The sequence below is a fragment of the Caenorhabditis elegans genome, chromosome X (genome assembly GCF_000002985.6).
Source record: "Caenorhabditis elegans chromosome X".
NCBI lineage: Eukaryota > Metazoa > Nematoda > Chromadorea > Rhabditida > Rhabditidae > Caenorhabditis > Caenorhabditis elegans.
Genome location: NC_003284.9, coordinates 9,918,156 through 9,938,052, shown reverse-complemented (window position 1 = coordinate 9,938,052; position 19,897 = coordinate 9,918,156). Strand labels below are relative to the sequence as shown.

Genomic DNA, 19,897 nt, shown 5'->3' with positions numbered 1-19,897 from the left:
TGTATTGCTAAATGGGAGGGCATAAATCAACAAAAAACTCGGCAGTCGTGTCTTTGCATCATTCGAAATCCGCACATTTCTTTTCAATATTCTGCTGTATATATTTTTATTAATGTGAATCTACACAACTGTTATTGATTTTTTAACTGTAGTCAAGCCCGATAAATTTTTGAACCATAGTTTTAATATCTAAATCAATTTTCGTAAACCTTTTTTCCTAAAAACTTCAAATATCGTTTTTAAAAAGAGGTACTAATTCACAAGTTTTTAATATATGAGTACTGTTTGTGCACTTTTGCCGAAATGTGGAATACGGACAGTGGGGAACTATTATACGCAATTTATAAAATAGTAAAATAGCCTAATATCGTAATACAATTTTTCAAAAAATTTCAAACATTTTTAGAAAATATTGTATTTTGAAATTTAAGGTTAAGGGCGTTATCATGAGAGTGCTCTAGATTTTTCAGTGCTCTAATTTTTTTTGATTTTAGAACCATTCGCACATTGACCGTATTTTACTTTTAAATAAACTCAAATGACCCAACCAAAAGAAGTTTCTAATAACACTTTACGAACAAATTTTAAAAGTTTATTATGGCGGTTCACAGTTTCAAAAGAGTGTTAATTTTAGATGAAATCTGACATTTTTTAAAGATGGTCTTATCGTTGCGGCCGGAAATTAAACTTTACTTGACTACTACTCTTTGTTGCATATTTTGACGGTTCATACCAAATTTTATTATTTCTGACATGGTTCTAATGCATTTCTGAGTTATCTGATGAAATTACTTCAATTGCTGATAATTGAACGTATCAGAATCAACTTCTTAATCATAACAAGTTTCCAGTATAAAATCTATTAAAAGTAGTGTGCGCTGAAAATTAAAGTCTTTATAAAACTGTAACTGTAAAGGAAAATGAAAGCTCGTTTATTAGACACCAAATCTGAGTGAAGTAGAGGCAAATTTTATACAGAGGTATTCAAAATGAGTGCGTCATAAGCAAAATGAGAACAATTTTGGTCAAATTATGGACGTGGTTACAAAGTAATTATAAGAACAAATAATAATTTAATATTAAGTTTTGACCCGTTTGATACATTCAACGTGAATTAATACTCATTCCATCTTCTACCGTGTCAGTTTCCAATCGTGCATCAGCTATTCGATCCATTGAGTTTAACCGCATATTTTCACTTGTAGTTTCAGGATCTCGTTCCCGATGTGATCTGAAAATATTTGATCAGAATGAGTTTAAGATCAAATTGATAATTTGTTGGCTTTTTTATAAAAAAAATCATAATCACTGCTTTTCTCACCTTCTAGTTTTATGCCTTGAATTCTTGAGCACACGAAGAACCACCAAAGAAAGAATGAGGAGTAGAATCTAAAAAGATTAATTTTATCGTCTCTTCCTTATTGGTGATCTCTCATACCTCTACGACGAACAGAATCGACGTGACCCAGTTAACTAGAATGATGTGGTGATATAGCCAGTCGGAGAATTTCGGAAAGCATCCCTAAAATTTTCAAACTTTTGAAGACTATCTTAAGTGGCAACTCACTTTTTGATAGAGAAGACTCTGCTCATCCGGAAGTTTCCCACAGTTTTCTGTGCCGTTTTCTGCATCAAAATGTTGGGGATCGCAGCAGCTATCAGGAGTGTACAGGTTGTTTGGCCAGTGAACGGAGTAATGCCAGTCCGTGTAATTATCTACACCGCAGCATTGGAGCTAAAAATTTACTCGTTTAGCTTTTCAAATTCTAAACTGATCTTTTCAATCTAGGAAACTGAAAAGATAAACCTGTCTTATTTGACGGTGTTAATACTGCATCGGAGAGCAAGTGGTTAAAACACTTTTTTTGCTGATAATTAATATATTTTGCAACTTATGCCAATTTTATAAAATGTTCCAAAAATTTTTTAGCTAAATAAATCAAGCATTATATCTATCCCCTCGCTTTTTAAAATGTTCTGCACTCAATGAATTAAATCAGAAATTATTTTTCTCACTTGGCTTTTCACTTTTTTTATATTAAACTGACTAGACAACAACTTATTTCATCCCGTCTGATACGTCTTGCTCGAATCGACAATTTAAAGCTTTTGAACACGCCCAGTTATCCTCTATATAGACATGTCTTTTGTGTTTGTCGTAAGGCAAATGGGCGGATTATGTGGAGAATAGAAACAGAAAGCTCATAACTTTTGAGAAAAAAGTAGATTCAATTTATAAAATTGGTATGTATAAATTTAGTTCATGAATGTGTTTCCGATGCTTTTATATTTTACCTATGATTTCAAGGTAAAAGCTATGTTTGAATTTTTCAGAAGCACGCATTTGTTTTTCAATAATTTTTATTAGTTGTTTTTTTTCTTTCTTTCGCCAAAACAATTATGATGTTCGTCTCATTTATTAAATGCTTCCACTTTTTCATTTTTCAATTGTATTGCTTATTTGAGATTTTATCTCAATGAGCCAAGAATGACGTAGCCTTCTATCAAAATCTTGTGATTACGACTTTATCATGTGACGATACAGGCGAAAATCGGATTTTTCCGTTTTGACGTATCACTGCATTTGTTTTGTTTGCTCTACTTTAAGGCAAATATTGTTTTCAAAAATGAAGTATCAAAACATTAGCTTTTTCTCACTTTGTTTCTGTTTTCCTATTTTTGAATTTGTTTCTTCTGCCACTTTTTAGCACAGTTTCCCTACCTCTCTCTGTAAATGGTCCCACGTTAATGATAATTTGATCTCTCTTCCAATTTTGGTCACCACGGCAGTTGTGTTGATATTGTGAAGCATGCTTTTCCTAAGATTTTCTTTTGCTTCCTCCTGCAAGTTTTTCGGGTTTCACTCGATAAAACACTACAACTATACATTTAACCGTAATTTTGTACACAGTATCAGAAAACTACTCACTTTATGTAAGGATCCCGTTATTCTAGCAATTCCGTGAACTAAAATGAGCAAGATTACGAATCCAATGTACTGAAAATATTAATTCAAACTGTTACTCTCTCTTGAATTAAGATGCTTACTGAATATAAAAGCGACTTATTGCTCCATGATACTCCAAGGTATCCAACCGCGACAATTATAAAAATAGTGACGCCCGTGAAGACACATAATCCAGCGGCTGATAAGGCTGAAATTTTAAAATCTTAGGAATTGGTAGATTTTTTGGATCAATTCGTGTAACCGAGCAGTTAGGCATATGATTTGATAGTAAATACATCGAATATCTATATTATTTGTATTTAATTAAAGCACTTGCTTTTTTTGTATTTTCAAATATTCTCAAGAAAACTAACCTACATATTATTGAGATGTGAAACAAATTTAGAACACTTTTCTTGAAATTGGAAAAATAAAACTTATTTTGAATGTGGACAGTTTTGCTTTATATACTTTCCCGATTATTTTGTGTTTGTCACCAGTGCTACATTTTTCAGAATTTTACATAAATTTATTATACTATCCAGTGAGTTTTTACAAACATTCTCCTATGCACTTATTTTGGGTCAACTCTTTTCTAGTTGCGTAAGTGAGTCCAATGAGAGGTGTAACATCGGATTTTTGGTGGGAATGAGCGAAAACTAATGTTTGTTTATGCCATTTTCAAAATAACGTAAGGTTTTAAAAACTAAAAACTACGTTTCTATACATATGTCTATTGAAGTCGGAACAAAAACACAAATTTCCCAAAATACTTTTGGTAGTTTCGGGTCCCATTTCAAATGAATAATAATAATTCTTATTATTTAACAGAATATGCTGGCATTTCTGTCTTTTTGTTTCAATTCGTCCACCCCCCTCCCATCTGCTCATCTTCTATTTGCAAACATTTTCGGGCTCGGAGCACATCTAGTTTGTGATAAGACACTTGCATGTGCACTCGTATTGGTTTTTTCTTCATTTTCTTTGTTTCTTTTGCCAGTTGATCAGAAAAATGAAACGTTTCATAAAGAAACCTGTGATTAAAATTTTGCTGATTCAGCTCGTTTAGTATATGCTTTTTCAGAACAAATGTTATATACAATATTGGTTTTATTCAAAAAATTATACACTATTTCTGAATGTATTTTGCTACACTTAGAATTTAAGCACATAAAAGCCAGTTTTAATTATTACGCAACAAATATTTCAGATAAAATTCCCTTTGGAAACTAATCAATGGGGATTGCGTTAAATATTTGCCAATTCAATTTATATTTACACAAAACAGTAAATAGCTTCCTTATTGAATACATGCCCTGCAACTTTCTCCGGGTTTCTATATAGTTTTGATCCTACTGATCTGATGCATTCATCCTCTCCGAACCGAAGACAATTTTTCATATGCCGTCAAGACGTGGTGCTCTCTTCTCGTGAACCAACTGTTCAGTCCCCAACAAAAGCACGAGTTATATTAATTACTCGTGCACTCTCCCGTTTCCCTTGGCACCAGTCATCATTTTCAATCTTCGTTTTTCGAAATGACTGTATGTTTTTAACTGGGGACACAACATTTTCCGTTTTTGTAAACTTTAGTTCTCAAAAATACCTGAATACGAGGTAGGCGTTAGTTCGATAAAGTTATTCTTCGAACTGTAAAGCCATACTCCGACGATGAGTGAAGAAAGTCCAGAAATCTGAAAGGCAGGTACATGTGACACTCTAACGCCGTGAAAAATCATCGACCCACCAGAAAACAAACATTTGCCAAGAAGAAGTAGGTGATTTTTCGCTTATCGTTCCATATTGATTTGAGATCGATCATTTCCTATTCGTTTTTGCTCGTTCTTGCATTTGCCAATCTGTAAGCTTGATAAAATATGAACATTCGAAGAAAACAAAATTTGGAAGATCAAAGAAACGGGGCAGAAGGAGTCAAGTGTTTTATCTGCAGCTTAGTGGATGTGTATACTTCGCATTGCCTGCCTCTTTCCGCGTCAGTTTTTGTCCACTTCCAAAAAGGATATCTCTGTCTGTGGTCATACATTTAACCGTTTAATTCTTTCGTAAAGTTTTACCTGCCAAATTGTGTTTAGTAACTATAATAAGAGTTTCAAATTCGAAATTTACACAATTTACGATAAGAAATTAAAAAAAAAAACCGAAACAAAATAAGCTTTCAGTTTTTTCCACTAAAAACCACATAACTTAGCAGATTCATACTATTGATTTTTATTGCCCATTAAAAAGAGCCTTAGTATAAGTTTTGAGACAACGGCGCGGAGTAGGAGAGTCAGACATTTTCGGTACGGCGCTACAAAACCAGCAATCTTCGCGTTCGCAATTGGCCTATCTGCGACTCTCTAACAACCTCCCTAACAAGGTGTACGTTAAGAGAGTCTCTCTCACTCGAATGAGGGTCTCTGACTGCGCACTGTCGTCGTTTACTTTTTTCAAACAGTGCACACACATACACACCACCCAGGCCACCACCTCAACACTACGCACTTGCCCCAATCGCGCTCATAAAACACACTCACCCACACTCATCTTTCCTCACAAAACCCCACCACACGCTCACTCACACACAGAAACGCACACACATACACACGCTTGGCCTTCTTCTTCTTCGTCTTCGCCCACAGGCTGGTAGAAGAAGAGGAGGAGAAGGAGGAGAACAGGAGGAAGAGGGTGACATAGGCGATTACCTCACTGTTCTTCTTCTTCTCATTTTGTTCTGCATATTGATTTTTGTCCGCCAACTTTTCATTCCTTCCTCATCTCCTTTCATCGGAAGACCCTTTCCAATCCGACCGTCTTGCGCACTATTCGTCTGTCGATAACGCAGTGTCCTTTTTCTCTGAAGTTTCATGTCATCAATCATACGGTCAGCCCTTTTTACTTTTCATCTCGTTTTTTCTCTTTTATCGAGCCTTTTTATGCTTTGCAGTTAAGTTTTTCTGATCAGTAGGTGTTTATTCTAATTGATTTTTTGTAAATATCCGTAAAACAATCTTGCGTGTCCAATGAGATTATTCATACTGAAAAAATCTGTTACACGATGATGGTTCATGCAAAATAATTGAAAATTATTCAGAATAAATTCATTCGAGAATAACTTTTCATGGTGCGTCTCAAAAGTTTAAAATATATTTCAACTCTAAATGTTCCAAATAAAAATATCTTCGTACTAAGAATAACTCTTCTTATCCTTCTAGCCATCCCTCAAAAAAAGAAGGATGGCATAATTTCATCGGCTTCTTCTTTTTCGTCCTATCCATCTACACTATTCAATTCTTTTCATCTTCTTTTTCTTCTTCTTTTCTTCCACACGGCTTCTTCTCCAAGCCATAACCCAATCGGTCACATAAATGAGAAGAACGCCTGTTCTTCTCCCTTCCCGGCCACTCGCCTCGGCGTTGTAGTTGGTTAACCTTCCTCCCCGTCTCTCCTCTATTCTCTTCCTAGACCCAATCCTCCACACAACCGCTCATCTCTCTGTCACTAACCCCTTCGCAAGGGCCCACTGCCCTCTGCCGTTTCTTTCCCCCGTTTTTCGTTTTTTCTATCATTGCTTTGGAACCAATCTGAACTTGTGAGCTTGAGCTCTTCAATAAAACTTCAGCACCATAAATACAATCATTTCAGGCACAAATATGTCGACGAGTTTTCCGAATAGCAATGGTAATGTACCGCCGTATAACCAACCAACAAATGGCTCTTTCAATCAGTTTGGTCAGGGTGGATATCCTGGAATTGATCAGTTTCAGCATCCAGTAGGTTAAAAATTTGTAACGAATTCATTAAACATCGGTCATTTTAGAATATGTATGCTCCACCTGCGAATGGATACGGTGGCATGCCACCAGGGCCGCCAAATATAGGAGGACCACAACCACCTGGTGGTTCGCAACAGAAAGGACAACAGCAGCAGTTCCCTGGCTCGGGAGCAAACATGAAACTACCTGGTTATGATGGTAATTCAATGCAGAATGCGTAAGTTATATACTGTTTCTTTTAATAAGATACTAACGATGAGTTGTTCAGATATATGCCATACCCTCCCCAAAACCAACGCTCCGGTGGTCAAGCTCCTCAAAATGGGCCGCCGCCAAATTACAACTCACATCAACAAATGCCACCAAATAATCAGTACGGAGGAGTACCGGATCCTTACAGAATGTACCCAGGAATGCAAGGGCCACCTGGTCAAGTACCAAACTCTCAGAATTCTTCGTCACAACAAAGACCACCTTCCCAAAATGCGAATCAACAAAGACCTGCTAGTCAAGCAGGACAGCAGTACCCCACTCAACAAGCTCTACCTGCACATCTTCATGGAACTCCAACATATCCAGGCATGCCTCCACAAAATGCTCCACTGCAGCATTACCAACCACCTCAATATGCAAATGGAACACCTCCTGTGAGAGGAGCTGGGAGTTCTGCTTTCCCACCGTTACAACCTTCAAAGCAATCAAAACCGGATGAGCATCGTCCAAATAACCTTTCAAATTCACAATATCCTGGTAATTTTGGCGCTCCTGGTTCTTCTTCTGGTTTTGATTCCTTTAGCAATGGATCTAGTGGTTATCAAGGATATGGTTTGCCGGGAAGTGGAACACCAGGGAGTCAAGGTAACACAAACAATCTAGGGATGAATGGTGCAACACCTGGTTCTTACGGGTTTAAATCGGGACCATTTGGAGGTCCAAATCAAAATTTGCCTGGACAAAGTACTTCTGGTCATAATACTCCAGGACACAGCACTTCTGGTCAGAACACATCAGCACAAAATGCAACTTCTGGGCTTACCGGCCCAACTGGGAATCCTTTCGGATCAATGAATGGGCAAGGTGGAAACCACGGGCAGTTTGGCGGTAACGACTTATCTGGCGTCCCTGGCCCATCCGGTGGGTATGGACAAATGAACTCTTCCAACACCCCAAACCAAAGCGAAAGATCAACTCCCGGACAGCCAAGTACTCCTGGGACTCCTGGCTCCCATGGCACAGTAGGGTCTAATGCACCGCTGTCCCATCAGAAGCCTTCACAACAACAACAAAGCATGCACAACCATTTGCCACATCACCAATACAACCAGAATAATTTGTTATCACCAAACCACGGAGCAAGCAGTCTTGGATCTCAAAAACAACACGGTTCAAGCCCAATGGGATCTTCATTAATGCCATTGAATGGACAAGTAAGTGGACACGCATTTATTGTTTAAGTTTACAATACAGATACTTTACTACTACATACATGATACAAATCAATTTGCAGGAGTTAATCGCGCGTTATGATTTTTTTTGAGGACGAGCCGCTATGCGTGGCCTTGCGACGCGTGCGCGAGAAGTCAGTCTGCTCCTAGTACCAATTATGTGCGCGGCCCCCGGGAAGAGGACAACCGGAGGCCAGGGCAGGAACTGAATAGAACAGAAAAAACGTTAGCGACTGAGGATGTAAACGATCGTGTAACGGAAAAGTGTGATTTATGAACTTGTGGTTGAATCATTGTAGTTTGACAAAAAATATTTGAGCATGTTTCAGGGAAATAAGTTAAAAAAATTAAAATTGTTGAAGCGTTAAAAGTTTTCATAAATAATCAAAGTAGAAAACGGCTTAAACGTTCGTTTTATTCTTACATTAGAATCCTCAAAATTTAAGGCGCATTATTATTTTCAAAAAAACTTCTCGCAATTAAATTCCTCCTTGATCATTTGTATTCTAATACATAAAAAGACGAGTGAGTTGATTTTATGACTTTATTTTATTTTTCATTGTGTCCTCCGCAACTCGTGGTAAACAAAGTTTCTAACAAAATTAGGAAATGCTTCAGAATTAATGGGGCGCTTGAAATTTAGAATTAATTGGGCGCTTGATGATTTAACAGTATTATATTTTCAGAATGAATAATGTATTAAAATGCTACTGGTCAGAGGCTTGTAAATAAAACAATTGTTATATTAACAATATTTTATCTAAACAATCAACTGTGTAATTTGTGGTACAAATCGTTCCTTTACTCATAGTGGCACAGCAGTTTTAAAAATGGGTGCGAGCTTGATAATCAATAAATATTACTATTTCCAGTATCCATCAATGACTCAAAACATGCAATCACCCGCTTCAACTTCAATGGAGCCAACATTCAAAGAACCGGCTGTTCCCATTCGACATTCACCTTCCCAAATGCCAACACACCTGCAATCTCCAGTACATCCATCTCCAAACGGAGCGCCACCGGCATACAATGCTCCCAGTTCTTCCAAGACTCCAGATCCAACACAGCAACAACGACCGCACTCTCCGACTTTTGCCGTACCAACACTTCCGGCCGCAGCGACGTTAGCTCAGGCGTTCTCTGCGAATCAGATCTCCACAAAACCAAAAACATCCCCACAGAAGAAGAAACATGAAGATGGTGTGCCGGAACCTCCAACTGCAGATACTCCATTCACAACTGTCACGCATTACGAACTGCCTGCTGCCATGACATTCTTGAGGGACACTCTTCACGTAGGACCTAATGATGTAGGAAGTTTTTTTGAAAATGTTGACAAGTTTTTCTGTTTCAGAAAGTGCACCCACAGGTTGAAAAGCATTACTTCTCGCGTAAGAGACAACAGCTCCGCGTGCCTTATCCAGAGGGTATCAATTCTCATGTAAGTTTACCCAAATTCAAGAGACATTGCGAAAGACGATATCGAAAACAAAAACACACATAATAATTAATTACTCACCAAGCGTTGCACAAATAGCAACATTAAAAGTAATAATAATAGCTTGTTGAAAATGACATAACATTGTACTCGAGGGAAAAAAAGCGAAGCAACTTTCACTGAGACATTGAGGTTAGCTCTCAGCCATATCTGGCGTTGCTAGGGGCAACTTGTGAGAAACATTGCTTTCTAGGCAGTGTTCTGTGACGCACGTGATAAACAATAGAACTTCAGCACGTGATATACACTTCTGACAAAAGATGTGTTATTAATAGAAAATGAAAAAAAGAAACATTTGATTTGGATTAAATTATTCATATGAGATTATTTGCAAAAACTGAAAGAGTAGTTGGCCGTCGTGCTAACAATAAGAAAAGCTCAACTAAAACTGTAAAGGTATTATGTCACTATTGATGTTTTGAAATAAGCTGTTAAATATATGAAACTTAAAAAAAAAGGCAAATGATAACCAGATTATGTAGTAATTCGGCTTTTGCGAGTTATAATCTCTACACATTTTAATAAACTTGATTTTTATCCACAGTTTTTCCTGTAGAATCAGACGTTTTAAATTCAAGTTGAAATAATAAGTAGCAAGGATCTACTTGTTTATTGGTAATGTATTTGATAGTATGTTAAATAAGTTACAAGCTTCTAGTAGCGAATTTCTTATTTTCTTTTGCTTTTCAGACAACACCGCCTACTGAGCCAAACACCTTCGGATTTATGCAAGGAAATCCATACTTTGATCCAAAGTACAACCGCATGGTTCCAAGTCAAACTTCACATGGTCCACCACTCCTTTCCCGGTCCCAATCAATGCATACTCCAATGATCTCTCCTAATTTCAATGCGTCTCAACCGTCAACTAGTGGTCGTCAGCCAGCGAAAAAAGCAAGAAGTGGTAAGATAATCCTCTACGTTGAACTATGTAGTAGTATTCATTATTTGATTTTAGCTTCCGATGCGTCTGAGCCTCCATTCAATGTTCCTCATCCACCGTCATCCAGAGGGTCCATGGATCAACGGCAGTTACAACAGCAACAAATACAAATGCAACAGTATCACCAACATATGCAAATGCAGAAAATGCAGCAGCAGCAAATGGCTGCTCAGCAACAAATGTCACGCATGGGTGGTTCGGGACCATCTTCTGCCGGTCCAGGAGGATCCCAATTACCATCACTTTCGGCACCAAGTCTGCAGAGAGCCGATTCAATGCCGCAACTTCCATCTCAACAGCAACCGCCAATGGGTGGCCCAATGGCTAACCACATGGGCGGTATGCAACCAATGAATGGAACTCCAACAGAAGGTTAGTGCTTGACAGGATTTTGTACGAAACCGTGTTGAATATAGGTTATTACAGGCCCGACGGTCAACAATATTGGCCTCAACAGCAACAACGCAGCTGGCCTCCCGCCTCTGAGTTTGAGAAGCCAGGGCCCGGATGGGAGCCAAAATAATGATTTTCCTGGAATTCCATCGACTTCTTCGTCAAATCAAGCACACGCGCTGTGCGCGGGTTGCCATCACTTCATTATGGTGGGTTTTTGATTAATTTTTAAACTTTGACATATCAACAACTAGGAATCAAAAAAGCTGAATGAATGTAAATTTATAATCACGAGTAAACTCCTTCAAGCAGTTACAATTCCACTAGGGCAAAAATTATATCAAATTAAAAACCATTGCCACTATGGATTGCAACAGTTCTGTAAGACTAGTATTCCAGTGATTTAAATAAAGTTTCAATTAATTCATGATGATTGGTATAATCCAGAATGTATTGTAAACGAATTTAAAAGTTTCATACTTCCTTGATTTAAACCCAAAATGATATACAGTTTTTTCCAAGATTTCTTTCTATAAATGACTTTTTTAAATTTTTTAACTTGATAAACATAAACAATTTTCAAATTCACGAGTACCAGATTATACATAAGGAATATCTAAATTAAAAAACAAATATTATTTTTCATTTTTCAGCCCGGGTCGTCTACTCTGTCTTGTTTATACCATGACTGCAAAAACGTGTATCATCGAGAATGCACACGCATCTCGCCATCAGCGGCAACCCAAATGGAAGGAACTCCTCAGGTTCGATGGGTGTGCCCTAGCTGTGAATCCCAGTTTCGCCCGATGCAGCTGCAACATGCGTGAAAATCCTCAACTACTTCGTGTCATTATATTTTGATTATTTTTGTTGTTATTCAATTATATCTCTGTGAGACGCAGATGAGTTTCTTCAAACTCCAACAACTCATTTATTGCCATTTGTCAAATGAACAAATGAACTTAAACCTACAAAACTTATCATCTGAATTATCTCGTCCCATACTTTTGATCCACCAATTGTCATCTCACATCCACTTGTCTCATCATTCATAGGTTATTATTTGCTCACAGTTGACTATTCAATACTTACTTGTTGTTTATTATAAAAAATCTTACTTTTCTTTGTTAAAAAAATCGATCGAATCGAATTAGGTAATACATAATTAATTCCCACTGAACTCACACGTTTCGGTAACGGCAAGTCATGAACAACATCGCTATATTCTTATAAGACACTAGATTTTTTGAAATTTGAGTGATCAATTTGAATTTGTGCAATAAATATGGAGCTGAACATAGGTTCATATTTTTAAACGAGAAATGCTGTTAATTTTGCTGTGCATATTTAAAAAATTCATAATGAAAGTTCACAAAATTGATCCAGTAAAGGAATTGGGAAAAAAACGTCGCCATTCAACAACAGAAAATACAATAGAATTGATTGATGTAGCTATAGTATTTGAAAAAGGACAGCATCATGCATCCAGAAACGTGAAAAATGTTACTCAATGTTTTGTTGTTAATCGTACTCCCGTTTTTAAGTTTTAGTACGAAAAGCTCAAATTGTTTTCAATTTCACGTCGAATGAACATGTTTTTAACTTTTGGAAGTAAAGAAAATGCTAATCACGAAGAGAATAATTGAGGAAATTAGGTGTGTTAACAAGTGACACCTCTTTCATTTAAAATGTTGCAATATACGCATTACCGTCGAATCTTTAACTTATTATAAAACTGACGGCATTATACAAAAACCGCAACAATCTTTTTATTGCGATTTTTGCATTTTAGGGTTAAAAATCTGCTTGATAAGATAAATTTGTTACTTATTGGCACTATATTCATTTATTACCAACTCCACTGTATGTTCACAATCATTATGTTGATATCTTATCAGTTACTTGCAATCAACCATTCAAAAATCGAAACCATTACCATTCTTTGTGATCAACATGCGGATGCAGTTGCTCTCTGCTCTGTTATTACAAATACTTTTTAACGTTTCTAGTCCTTACAAAATCCTTGTTTATTCAAATTTATTTGGACATAGTCACATCAAGTTTGTAGGATCTGTTGTTGATACACTGGTTGATGCCGGTCATGATGTGGTTTGTTTTCTGCAGAAATTAGATTTTCGGTCGGATTTTACCATCAATTATCTTTTTTCCAGACCGTGGTGCTACCAGTAATCGATTCTACGCAGAAAAACCGAACATCTATCAAATCGGGTGCCAAACAAATAATCATTGATGCCGATGAAGAAGTTGTTGAAATTTTCTCTCAAACTGAAAAGTTTCTGTCAAACATGTGGACAATGGAAATGTCAAATCCATTGATGATGTGGATGAATCCTAGAATATTGACACAATTATTTGGAAAACAATGTACAAGTAAGTAAAATACAATAATAATGTTTTGGAAGTGAGAATGCACATTCTCATCTTGCGAAAAACACATTTTCAAATAAATGCGTTTCTCGCTTGCCTTCTGGTAAAAAAGTTTAAGAAGGAGTAAAACAAATTAATTAATTTTGTTTTGATGTACATACACTTTAATTGCTTTCTTTGTATTTCAGAAGTGATGAAATTAAGTGAACTGCTCGACCAATTGAAATCTGAAAAGTTTGATTTAGCAATTACTGAAGCATTTGATAGTTGTGGTTATGGAATTTTTGAATATCTTCAAATTCCTGCACATGTCTCAATTCTGTCATGCGCTCGTATGGATCACGTCAGCGACGTTCTTGGTCAACCAATTGCTCCGAGCTACGTACCTGGTACACAAAGCTTATATAGTGACCGAATGACAATGACACAGCGATTCTTGAACTACCTACAGTTTTTGAATGGTAACTCAATGTTTTCCGATATTGGTGACTATGAATCAGCAAACGCGAAGAAACTGTTAGGGGTTGAAAGATCTTGGAGAGTATGTTTATTATTGAGAACGTGAACATAATTTCTAACTGAACAATTGCAGGAGATTTTGCCAGAATCTTCGTTTCTTCTCACCAATCACATCCCAGTTCTCGAGTTCCCAGCACCAACATTTGACAAAATTGTTCCTATTGGGGGAATTAGTGTGAATAAAAATAAAGAAACGTTGAAACTTGAGCATTATTTTGACACGATGGTGTCGATGAGAAAGAAAAATGTTATTATTTCTTTCGGATCTAACATCAAATCTATGGATATGCCGGATGAATATAAGTGAGTTGAAAAACAGTAGTTCACATTCCAACTATTAAGTTTATTTTTTCTACATCATAAAATTGGTGATATAAGCATAATGAAAATTGAACGAGTTATTTCAGAAAGTCCCTCGCTGAGTTATTCCAGCTCATGCCTGATGTAACTTTTATCTGGAAATACGAGAATCTTGCCGACAAAAAATACACATGCGGAATAATGAATATCAATCGTGTTGAATGGATTCCACAAACCGAGCTTTTAGCGGATTCCCGTGTTGATGCGTTTATCACTCACGGTGGTCTTGGAAGTGTTACCGAACTGGCTACAATGGGAAAACCTGCTGTGGTGGTTAGTAAATGGAGACCTTCTATGTTGAAATTCCTATTTTAAAATGTTGAATTTGAAAATTACAGATCCCAATATTCGCTGATCAAACGAGAAATGCTGAAATGCTAAAGCGTCACGGAGGAGCCGAAGTTCTTCACAAAACGGACCTTGCCAACCCAGAAACGCTTCGAAAAACTTTGAGAAAAGTGATGGATGATCCAAGGTTGAACACAAGATGTGTATTGTTTACAAGCCTCAAATTTTCAGTTATCGTCAAAATGCTCAGAGACTCGCTGAAATGCTAAATAACCAACCTACTAACCCGAAAGAAACTTTGGTAAAGCACGTGGAATTTGCTGCAAGGTATTAAAACTGATTGGGTTCAATGGTAATACTTTTGTTTAGGTTTGGAAAACTTCCGTCTATGGATCCATATGGTAGACACCAAAACATTATTGAGTACTACAATCTTGACATTCTAGCCATTGCCACAATTCTTCTAACCTTAGTTGTGTATCTGAAAATTTTTGCTGTTGGTGTTGTTGTAAGATGCTGTTGTGGCAAAAAGAAAGTCAAATTTGAGTAATGCCGTCACTTAATAAATGTTCAGTTAAATTGTTTTCAAACTAGAACGAATATTGTTTCAAAAATGAACAGAATTTCCAAAGTTTGGATAGAGAGGAGCGTTAGAAAAATGTTTATTTTCAACATTTTTATATTTGATAAAAATTCACATTACGCATTTTGGCTGCAAATTAAATTTTAAAGATGATCGTTTTCTATTTTTTGATATGCATTATTTTGTCTTTCAAAAGTGCACATGTCCTCTTGGAGCTCTGTTTCGGGGTCTTGATTTTGATTCTCAGATACTCCGGGTTCCTGTGCTACAATGTTATTTTCCTGGTCAATTTCATTCATTGCAATTACAATATTCCTTGTTCTCGCATCTCTGTTGGCAATGCTGATCCTCTGTAAACTGGTATTGTTTTCAATGATTGTGAATATTAAACTCACTTTAGACACTCTTCTTCTGTGAAGCATTTTCATTACAGCCAGAAGCAGAACACTGCATGCAATTGTAGCTCCAATCAGGAGCAAAACTTTTGTTTTCAGAAAATATGACTCATTGCAATTTTTCATTTTCTTCAAAGTATTGATTGCATCTGAGATCTCGCGAGCAGAATAGTACACGTCATGATCAATCAGGCTATGGCGTGTAAAATTGTAAGTTATTCGGTGACCACTTCGTTTGGCTACATAGACTGCGTTTTTAGAGAATGATTTAAAGTCTATATACTCCGGCAAATCTGGACTCTCGTAGATCAGTTGATCAGAACACTCTTGCAGTGATCCTGAAAATTGGGAAGTAGTCTTCAAATCTTAATAAAAATTTAAAGAGCATTTACATTTTGTGAAATAGTTAGGAAGAATTTTGAAATGTGTATAATTTAAATTGAAGAACAATGAAATTGTTGAAGAACGCGTTGGAGTTTGAATAAAAAGAAAGCAAATCATTCGGGAGCACAACTGTTATAAAAATTCTGTATTTGATAACGATGTTTTTGTTTTCAACTGACATAAAAGTTATAATTTTATGATTATACAGAGATTGACAAGACGAGTTACCTGCATACGTGTATTCATCCAACCCTTTTTGTTTTTCCACGGTTATTGTAACACAGGAACCATTACAAGGCATCATCAAAAACATGTATTTTTTGCAATCCGTTCCAGGCCAAGTGACCCAACTCATTGCTTGTCCAGCATCCGAATCTTGCATCAGCCAACGTTTTGAAGTCTAAAATCCAAACTCTACAAATAATTTTAAAAAAGTTTTAGACTCACAAACTCCTCAGTAGAACAAACTGGACACTTATGATTGAACTCGCCAACTGTGGAGCTTGAAGTTGGTAAGTTCACCAACAGAATGGTCAGTAGAATCAACACTTGTATTGCTAATTTGATGATCATTCTGAAAAAATTCGTTCACTGACAAGAGTTTTCTGACTTTGAAACGATAGGAGCAAGCCTGCAAGAATGAAACAAAACCAAAGAAATGCTACAAGAAAACTTTCTATCATGTGATCATGGCTCCGATATATTTGCGTGGGATAAGATAGGAAAAGTAAATGGAATGTGACAGTTTCACTTTAGCAAAGTGTTTTTGTGTCTGCAAAACAATTTGATGATCTATTCTCATGTTGAAAAAATATCCCGCATGTTTGAAACAAAACGACAGACACTGGAAGGAAAATCGTATTTTAATATGTAAACGAGCTTTTTGAAACTCTATTCAAAAAATTTAAAAGACTTAGTGAAATGATTTGTATTCTCTGATTATGTTTCAATTCCTTCGGTGTATGAAATTAAAAATGGTGTAGTCGAATTTTTTATTTCTTTATTAGACTCAAAATTGTCTGAAAACACCGAATTTCATAATGAAACTTTTTGAAAACTTCTCAAAAAAAGTTATGACGACTCAAAAAATTGCGTTAAATTAGGTAAAATTTGAAATTTGACCGACTTGTCAATGTCGCAGCGGCTAAACAATTTTTTTCACCGTCAAATTTTGGGTATACATGTCAATTATCTTGCGTTTTCAACTTCATTTAGGTATTTTAAATTCGATGGACGGCGAGATTTGGTTTAAAAAAATTTAAAAACCTCGCCGCCCATCGACTTTAAAATACCTAAATGAAGTTGAAAACGCAAGATAATTGACATGTATACCCAAAATTTGACGGTGATTCATTTTTTTTCGGTGTTTTCAGACAATTTTTAACCTAATAAAGCAATAAAAATTCTACTACACCACCTTTAATAGAAAATAAATGATATTGTGTAATTATTGCCAAAACGCAAAAAATCATTGTTAAAATACTGTAATTAATGAGGCGGTACTGGGCAAGACTAATCGGAATTGTAAAACTTATAACGAGTGAAATACAAGTTCTCAGAGGGTGTTCGAGATACAATACTAATGTAGAGTGGAAGTCTAATAGGGTGGTCATAATAATATGTAGAAGGAATACTGTAAACGGTAGAAAATAAAGAATGCACCAATAAAAAACAAGATAATTATTATATAGGAACCGTAGGAAAGAAAGAATATTCGAAACATTTAAAAATAGTTGAGAAGTAAGTATAAGTTTCGGTATCATCCTCGAGTTGATTTGTAGAGCTTATTTAGGCTGTTGATTATCAGTGATGTTCATATTACACTCATTGTCCGTCATGTGTGCATCATCCTTGTCGGTGAAATTGTCTTGGACATTCTCTACGTTCTTGTTAAACTCTTTCCCATGCTTAATTTGCCCGCGTTCCATTCTTGCAATATGCTCTTTAATGTCACGACAGTAGCTAACCACTGGCTCACGATCATCTTTATTTTTTCGGCTACGCTGAAGAATGTTCAAATTAAATAGGACTTCACCCAGAAGTTTGAACAGGTGTATTTTGTATGTTCAACTTTACAAAAAAAAAATTCGAGATCAGTGTTATTACCTCTTCTTTGTACACAATTTTTAATAATGCGAGAACGACAAAAATCATTATGACGGCAATGGAAGCCAATAGGACTTTTGTCCCGAAGGTAGTTCTTTTCTGTCTGATTCCAGGAACCATGAAAGAAAATATATGCTCTCTGATGTCCAATGTGCTGTTGTTATTGTTTGTAGAGAATATATATTTGATATCGTGGCCTTTTCTGGATGCAACATACACTCCGTCTAAGAGTACCATTGTCGTCGGTTTGAGAGACAAATCGGGTGATGACCAGATCAATGCCTCGGAACAATCCATAAGGACACCTGAAAATTTTTTGAAAAAAAGTTAAAATACGATCAATTGAGCCCACTTGTCCAAAACCATCCTTCACGGGTTTTCGACTTGGTGTATATGGAGACACATGCCGAGGCACATTCTTTGATGACGACATCCCCAGTCCAACAGTCTGTTAAATCCCATTCATCGTTCCACACAATCATCTGGCCAATAGATACATCCACCATCAGATCCTTTTTGTCCAACTGTGACAATAAATAATTGATTAAAACTTTCAGCCAAAAAAAAAAAACTCACAAAATCGCCGGCAATGCACATTGCGCATTGCCGCTTCACCATCGAGTGAGTCCGGGTGTCTGGCATCCACTTGCTCATGTCCCATGTGAGGGACACACTCGGAAGAGCAAATAGACTTAAAAAAAGACAAACAAGTTTGAATCTCATTTCTGAAAAATAATTATCGGCAATTTTGTTTGAGAACAGCAAGGAATTAAAAAATGATTGTTATAAACAAAGATATCCCATTTAAATAGAGAAGAAGAGGGGCACAAAATCGAGTACGGTTGATTGTGACTCATAACAAATGGGCGTGACCTTCATCTCTCCTAAGCAAATTTTCATATATATTTATGATGACTCACAAACGACAATTTAAAAATACTATTTCACCCTTGGAAAGCGCTTAGAATTTCAACTGGAAAATATACTGTTGGAATTATATGGGCTCACAGTAGGCTAGTACCTATTTCTCCCACATTTTGCCAACGACTCGCAAACATGTCCATCATAGACCAATTTATCTCTAAAATTAAAAAAAAAAACTAAAACCCTCCGTTTCGCCGTTTTTGAAAAATTTTCTTAGCTCTGCCGGGTCGGGCAACGTAAAAATATGCAACTGGTTTAAGTCATTTTCTGAAATTGCTCCCAAACGACGTCCACATCTCCGCCTTCGCGGATGATCTCAAAATATTTGGAGAAAACGGTAAATCAATTGAAACATCAAACAACATAGTACCAAACTGGTGCACCAACTGAAAATTATTTCTGGTGGAAAGTAAGTCCGCAGTCCTACTCTTCAGAAAAAAACCCAAAGATGGATTACTTTGACAATGGTATCAAGATTGCAAAGAAGGAATCAGTCAAGGATCTAGGAATATTTGTCGACAACAAGCTCAACTTTAATGCTCACATCAATTTTTCTCGAATGCTGCACTACTGAAATGCAGACAACTGTTTAACATTCCGCTCCACCAATGCCAATCTTTATTTCAAACTCTACAACATCTCCGTATAACTTGTTTTGGATTATGAAAGCGAGATCTACAGTCCGAGTTCAATATTCTTGACAAAAAAACTTGAGAAACCGCTGAAATACTTCTCCCGACGTTTCTTCAAAAAATTAACTTGATATACTCCTCCAACGATGATCGTCTCAACCAATTCTATCTTAAATCAGTTCAACAAAGGCAAATCCTACAAATCCTCAGGACGTACCAGAACACTATTTGCGGTGATTTTCATTTTCCTCTCTTGTCAGAAAAGCCCGATTTCCTAGATTTTCCAGCTTGCTGTGTACTTGTGGCCCCTCCA

At 36.5% G+C, this 19,897-nt stretch overlaps 5 protein-coding genes and 3 non-coding genes across 10 annotated transcripts; 3 read left to right on the top strand and 5 right to left on the bottom strand.

The window, feature by feature from the left end:
- Positions 1 to 919: 919 nt before the first annotated feature.
- Positions 920 to 4,806, bottom strand: tsp-21 (Tetraspanin-21). The gene is made up of 9 exons (NM_001383631.2): positions 4,695 to 4,806; positions 4,554 to 4,641; positions 3,049 to 3,155; positions 2,930 to 2,998; positions 2,723 to 2,842; positions 1,568 to 1,735; positions 1,439 to 1,522; positions 1,322 to 1,389; positions 920 to 1,231 (listed from the first exon to the last, which is right to left on the bottom strand). Exons 1-9 carry the CDS (start codon positions 4,767 to 4,769, stop codon positions 1,105 to 1,107), a joined length of 906 nt encoding a protein of 301 aa, NP_001370185.1. The 5' UTR covers positions 4,770 to 4,806; the 3' UTR covers positions 920 to 1,104.
- Positions 4,807 to 5,505: 699 nt separating this feature from the next.
- On the top strand, positions 5,506 to 5,675 carry C17G1.9. The gene has a single exon (NR_071899.1). It is a non-coding gene; the product is annotated as an Unclassified non-coding RNA C17G1.9 (non-coding RNA).
- Positions 5,557 to 5,686, bottom strand: C17G1.11. The gene has a single exon (NR_071898.1). It is a non-coding gene; the product is annotated as an Unclassified non-coding RNA C17G1.11 (non-coding RNA).
- Positions 5,687 to 6,192: 506 nt separating this feature from the next.
- Positions 6,193 to 6,338, bottom strand: C17G1.13. The gene has a single exon (NR_071897.1). It is a non-coding gene; the product is annotated as an Unclassified non-coding RNA C17G1.13 (non-coding RNA).
- A 252-nt stretch (positions 6,339 to 6,590) lies between these two features.
- Positions 6,591 to 12,325, top strand: nra-3. 2 transcript variants are annotated; one of them, NM_001373453.3, is made up of 9 exons: positions 6,591 to 6,720; positions 6,768 to 6,940; positions 6,992 to 8,150; positions 9,041 to 9,481; positions 9,526 to 9,612; positions 10,360 to 10,573; positions 10,628 to 10,984; positions 11,029 to 11,214; positions 11,659 to 12,180. In NM_001373453.3, the coding sequence occupies exons 1-8, from the start codon at positions 6,601 to 6,603 to the stop codon at positions 11,133 to 11,135; spliced, it is 2,658 nt and encodes an 885-aa protein (NP_001359683.1). In that variant the 5' UTR covers positions 6,591 to 6,600; the 3' UTR covers positions 11,136 to 11,214; positions 11,659 to 12,180. The 2 variants fall into 2 exon arrangements, with proteins under 2 accessions (NP_001359683.1, NP_001359582.1); NM_001373452.1 differs by having other exon boundaries at positions 6,593 to 6,720; positions 11,039 to 11,214; positions 11,659 to 12,325.
- Positions 12,326 to 12,879: 554 nt separating this feature from the next.
- Positions 12,880 to 15,191, top strand: ugt-23 (UDP-glucuronosyltransferase; the record flags this gene model as incomplete). Of its 2 annotated transcripts, NM_001083286.4 has the most annotated exons (8): positions 12,880 to 13,114; positions 13,177 to 13,396; positions 13,582 to 13,934; positions 13,986 to 14,215; positions 14,320 to 14,545; positions 14,611 to 14,747; positions 14,792 to 14,887; positions 14,930 to 15,191. In NM_001083286.4, the coding sequence occupies 8 exons, from the start codon at positions 12,965 to 12,967 to the stop codon at positions 15,108 to 15,110; spliced, it is 1,593 nt and encodes a 530-aa protein (NP_001076755.1). The 2 variants fall into 2 exon arrangements, with proteins under 2 accessions (NP_001076755.1, NP_001076756.1); NM_001083287.6 differs by lacking the exon at positions 12,880 to 13,114 and having other exon boundaries at positions 13,312 to 13,396; positions 14,930 to 15,110.
- An 18-nt stretch (positions 15,192 to 15,209) lies between these two features.
- C17G1.2 (uncharacterized protein) lies at positions 15,210 to 16,496 on the bottom strand. Its single transcript, NM_077264.2, has 4 exons — positions 16,370 to 16,496; positions 16,151 to 16,322; positions 15,539 to 15,876; positions 15,210 to 15,493 (listed from the first exon to the last, which is right to left on the bottom strand). The coding sequence occupies exons 1-4, from the start codon at positions 16,493 to 16,495 to the stop codon at positions 15,287 to 15,289; spliced, it is 843 nt and encodes a 280-aa protein (NP_509665.1). The 5' UTR covers position 16,496; the 3' UTR covers positions 15,210 to 15,286.
- A 765-nt stretch (positions 16,497 to 17,261) lies between these two features.
- folr-1 (FOLate Receptor homolog) lies at positions 17,262 to 18,756 on the bottom strand. Its single transcript, NM_077263.2, has 4 exons — positions 18,605 to 18,756; positions 18,381 to 18,552; positions 18,029 to 18,333; positions 17,262 to 17,925 (listed from the first exon to the last, which is right to left on the bottom strand). Exons 1-4 carry the CDS (start codon positions 18,749 to 18,751, stop codon positions 17,707 to 17,709), a joined length of 843 nt encoding a protein of 280 aa, NP_509664.1. The 5' UTR covers positions 18,752 to 18,756; the 3' UTR covers positions 17,262 to 17,706.
- Positions 18,757 to 19,897: the final 1,141 nt, after the last annotated feature.

Bases quoted from the DNA above. Each gene is read 5' to 3' on its own strand.
- folr-1 (NM_077263.2), bottom strand. From the start codon at position 18,751: ATGAGATTCAAACTTGTTTGTCTTTTTTTAAGTCTATTTGCTCTTCCG. The intron at 18,553-18,604 runs GTGAGTTTTTTT...TTATTGTCACAG, and splicing joins TGTGCATTGCCGGCGATTTT to TTGGACAAAAAGGATCTGAT. The intron at 18,334-18,380 runs GTGGGCTCAATT...AAAAATTTTCAG, and splicing joins TGAAGGATGGTTTTGGACAA to GTGTCCTTATGGATTGTTCC.
- nra-3 (NM_001373452.1), top strand. From the start codon at position 6,601: ATGTCGACGAGTTTTCCGAATAGCAATGGTAATGTACCGCCGTATAAC. The intron at 9,613-10,359 runs GTAAGTTTACCC...TTTGCTTTTCAG, and splicing joins CAGAGGGTATCAATTCTCAT to ACAACACCGCCTACTGAGCC. The intron at 11,215-11,658 runs GTGGGTTTTTGA...TTCATTTTTCAG, and splicing joins GTTGCCATCACTTCATTATG to CCCGGGTCGTCTACTCTGTC.
- C17G1.2 (NM_077264.2), bottom strand. From the start codon at position 16,495: ATGATCATCAAATTAGCAATACAAGTGTTGATTCTACTGACCATTCTG. The intron at 15,877-16,150 runs GTAACTCGTCTT...CCCAATTTTCAG, and splicing joins GGATGAATACACGTATGCAG to GATCACTGCAAGAGTGTTCT. The intron at 15,494-15,538 runs GTGAGTTTAATA...ACCAGTTTACAG, and splicing joins ACAGAAGAAGAGTGTCTAAA to AGGATCAGCATTGCCAACAG.
- tsp-21 (NM_001383631.2), bottom strand. From the start codon at position 4,769: ATGATCGATCTCAAATCAATATGGAACGATAAGCGAAAAATCACCTAC. The intron at 4,642-4,694 runs GTGGGTCGATGA...CCTGCCTTTCAG, and splicing joins TGGCAAATGTTTGTTTTCTG to ATTTCTGGACTTTCTTCACT. The intron at 1,232-1,321 runs GTGAGAAAAGCA...AAATATTTTCAG, and splicing joins TCAAGGCATAAAACTAGAAG to ATCACATCGGGAACGAGATC.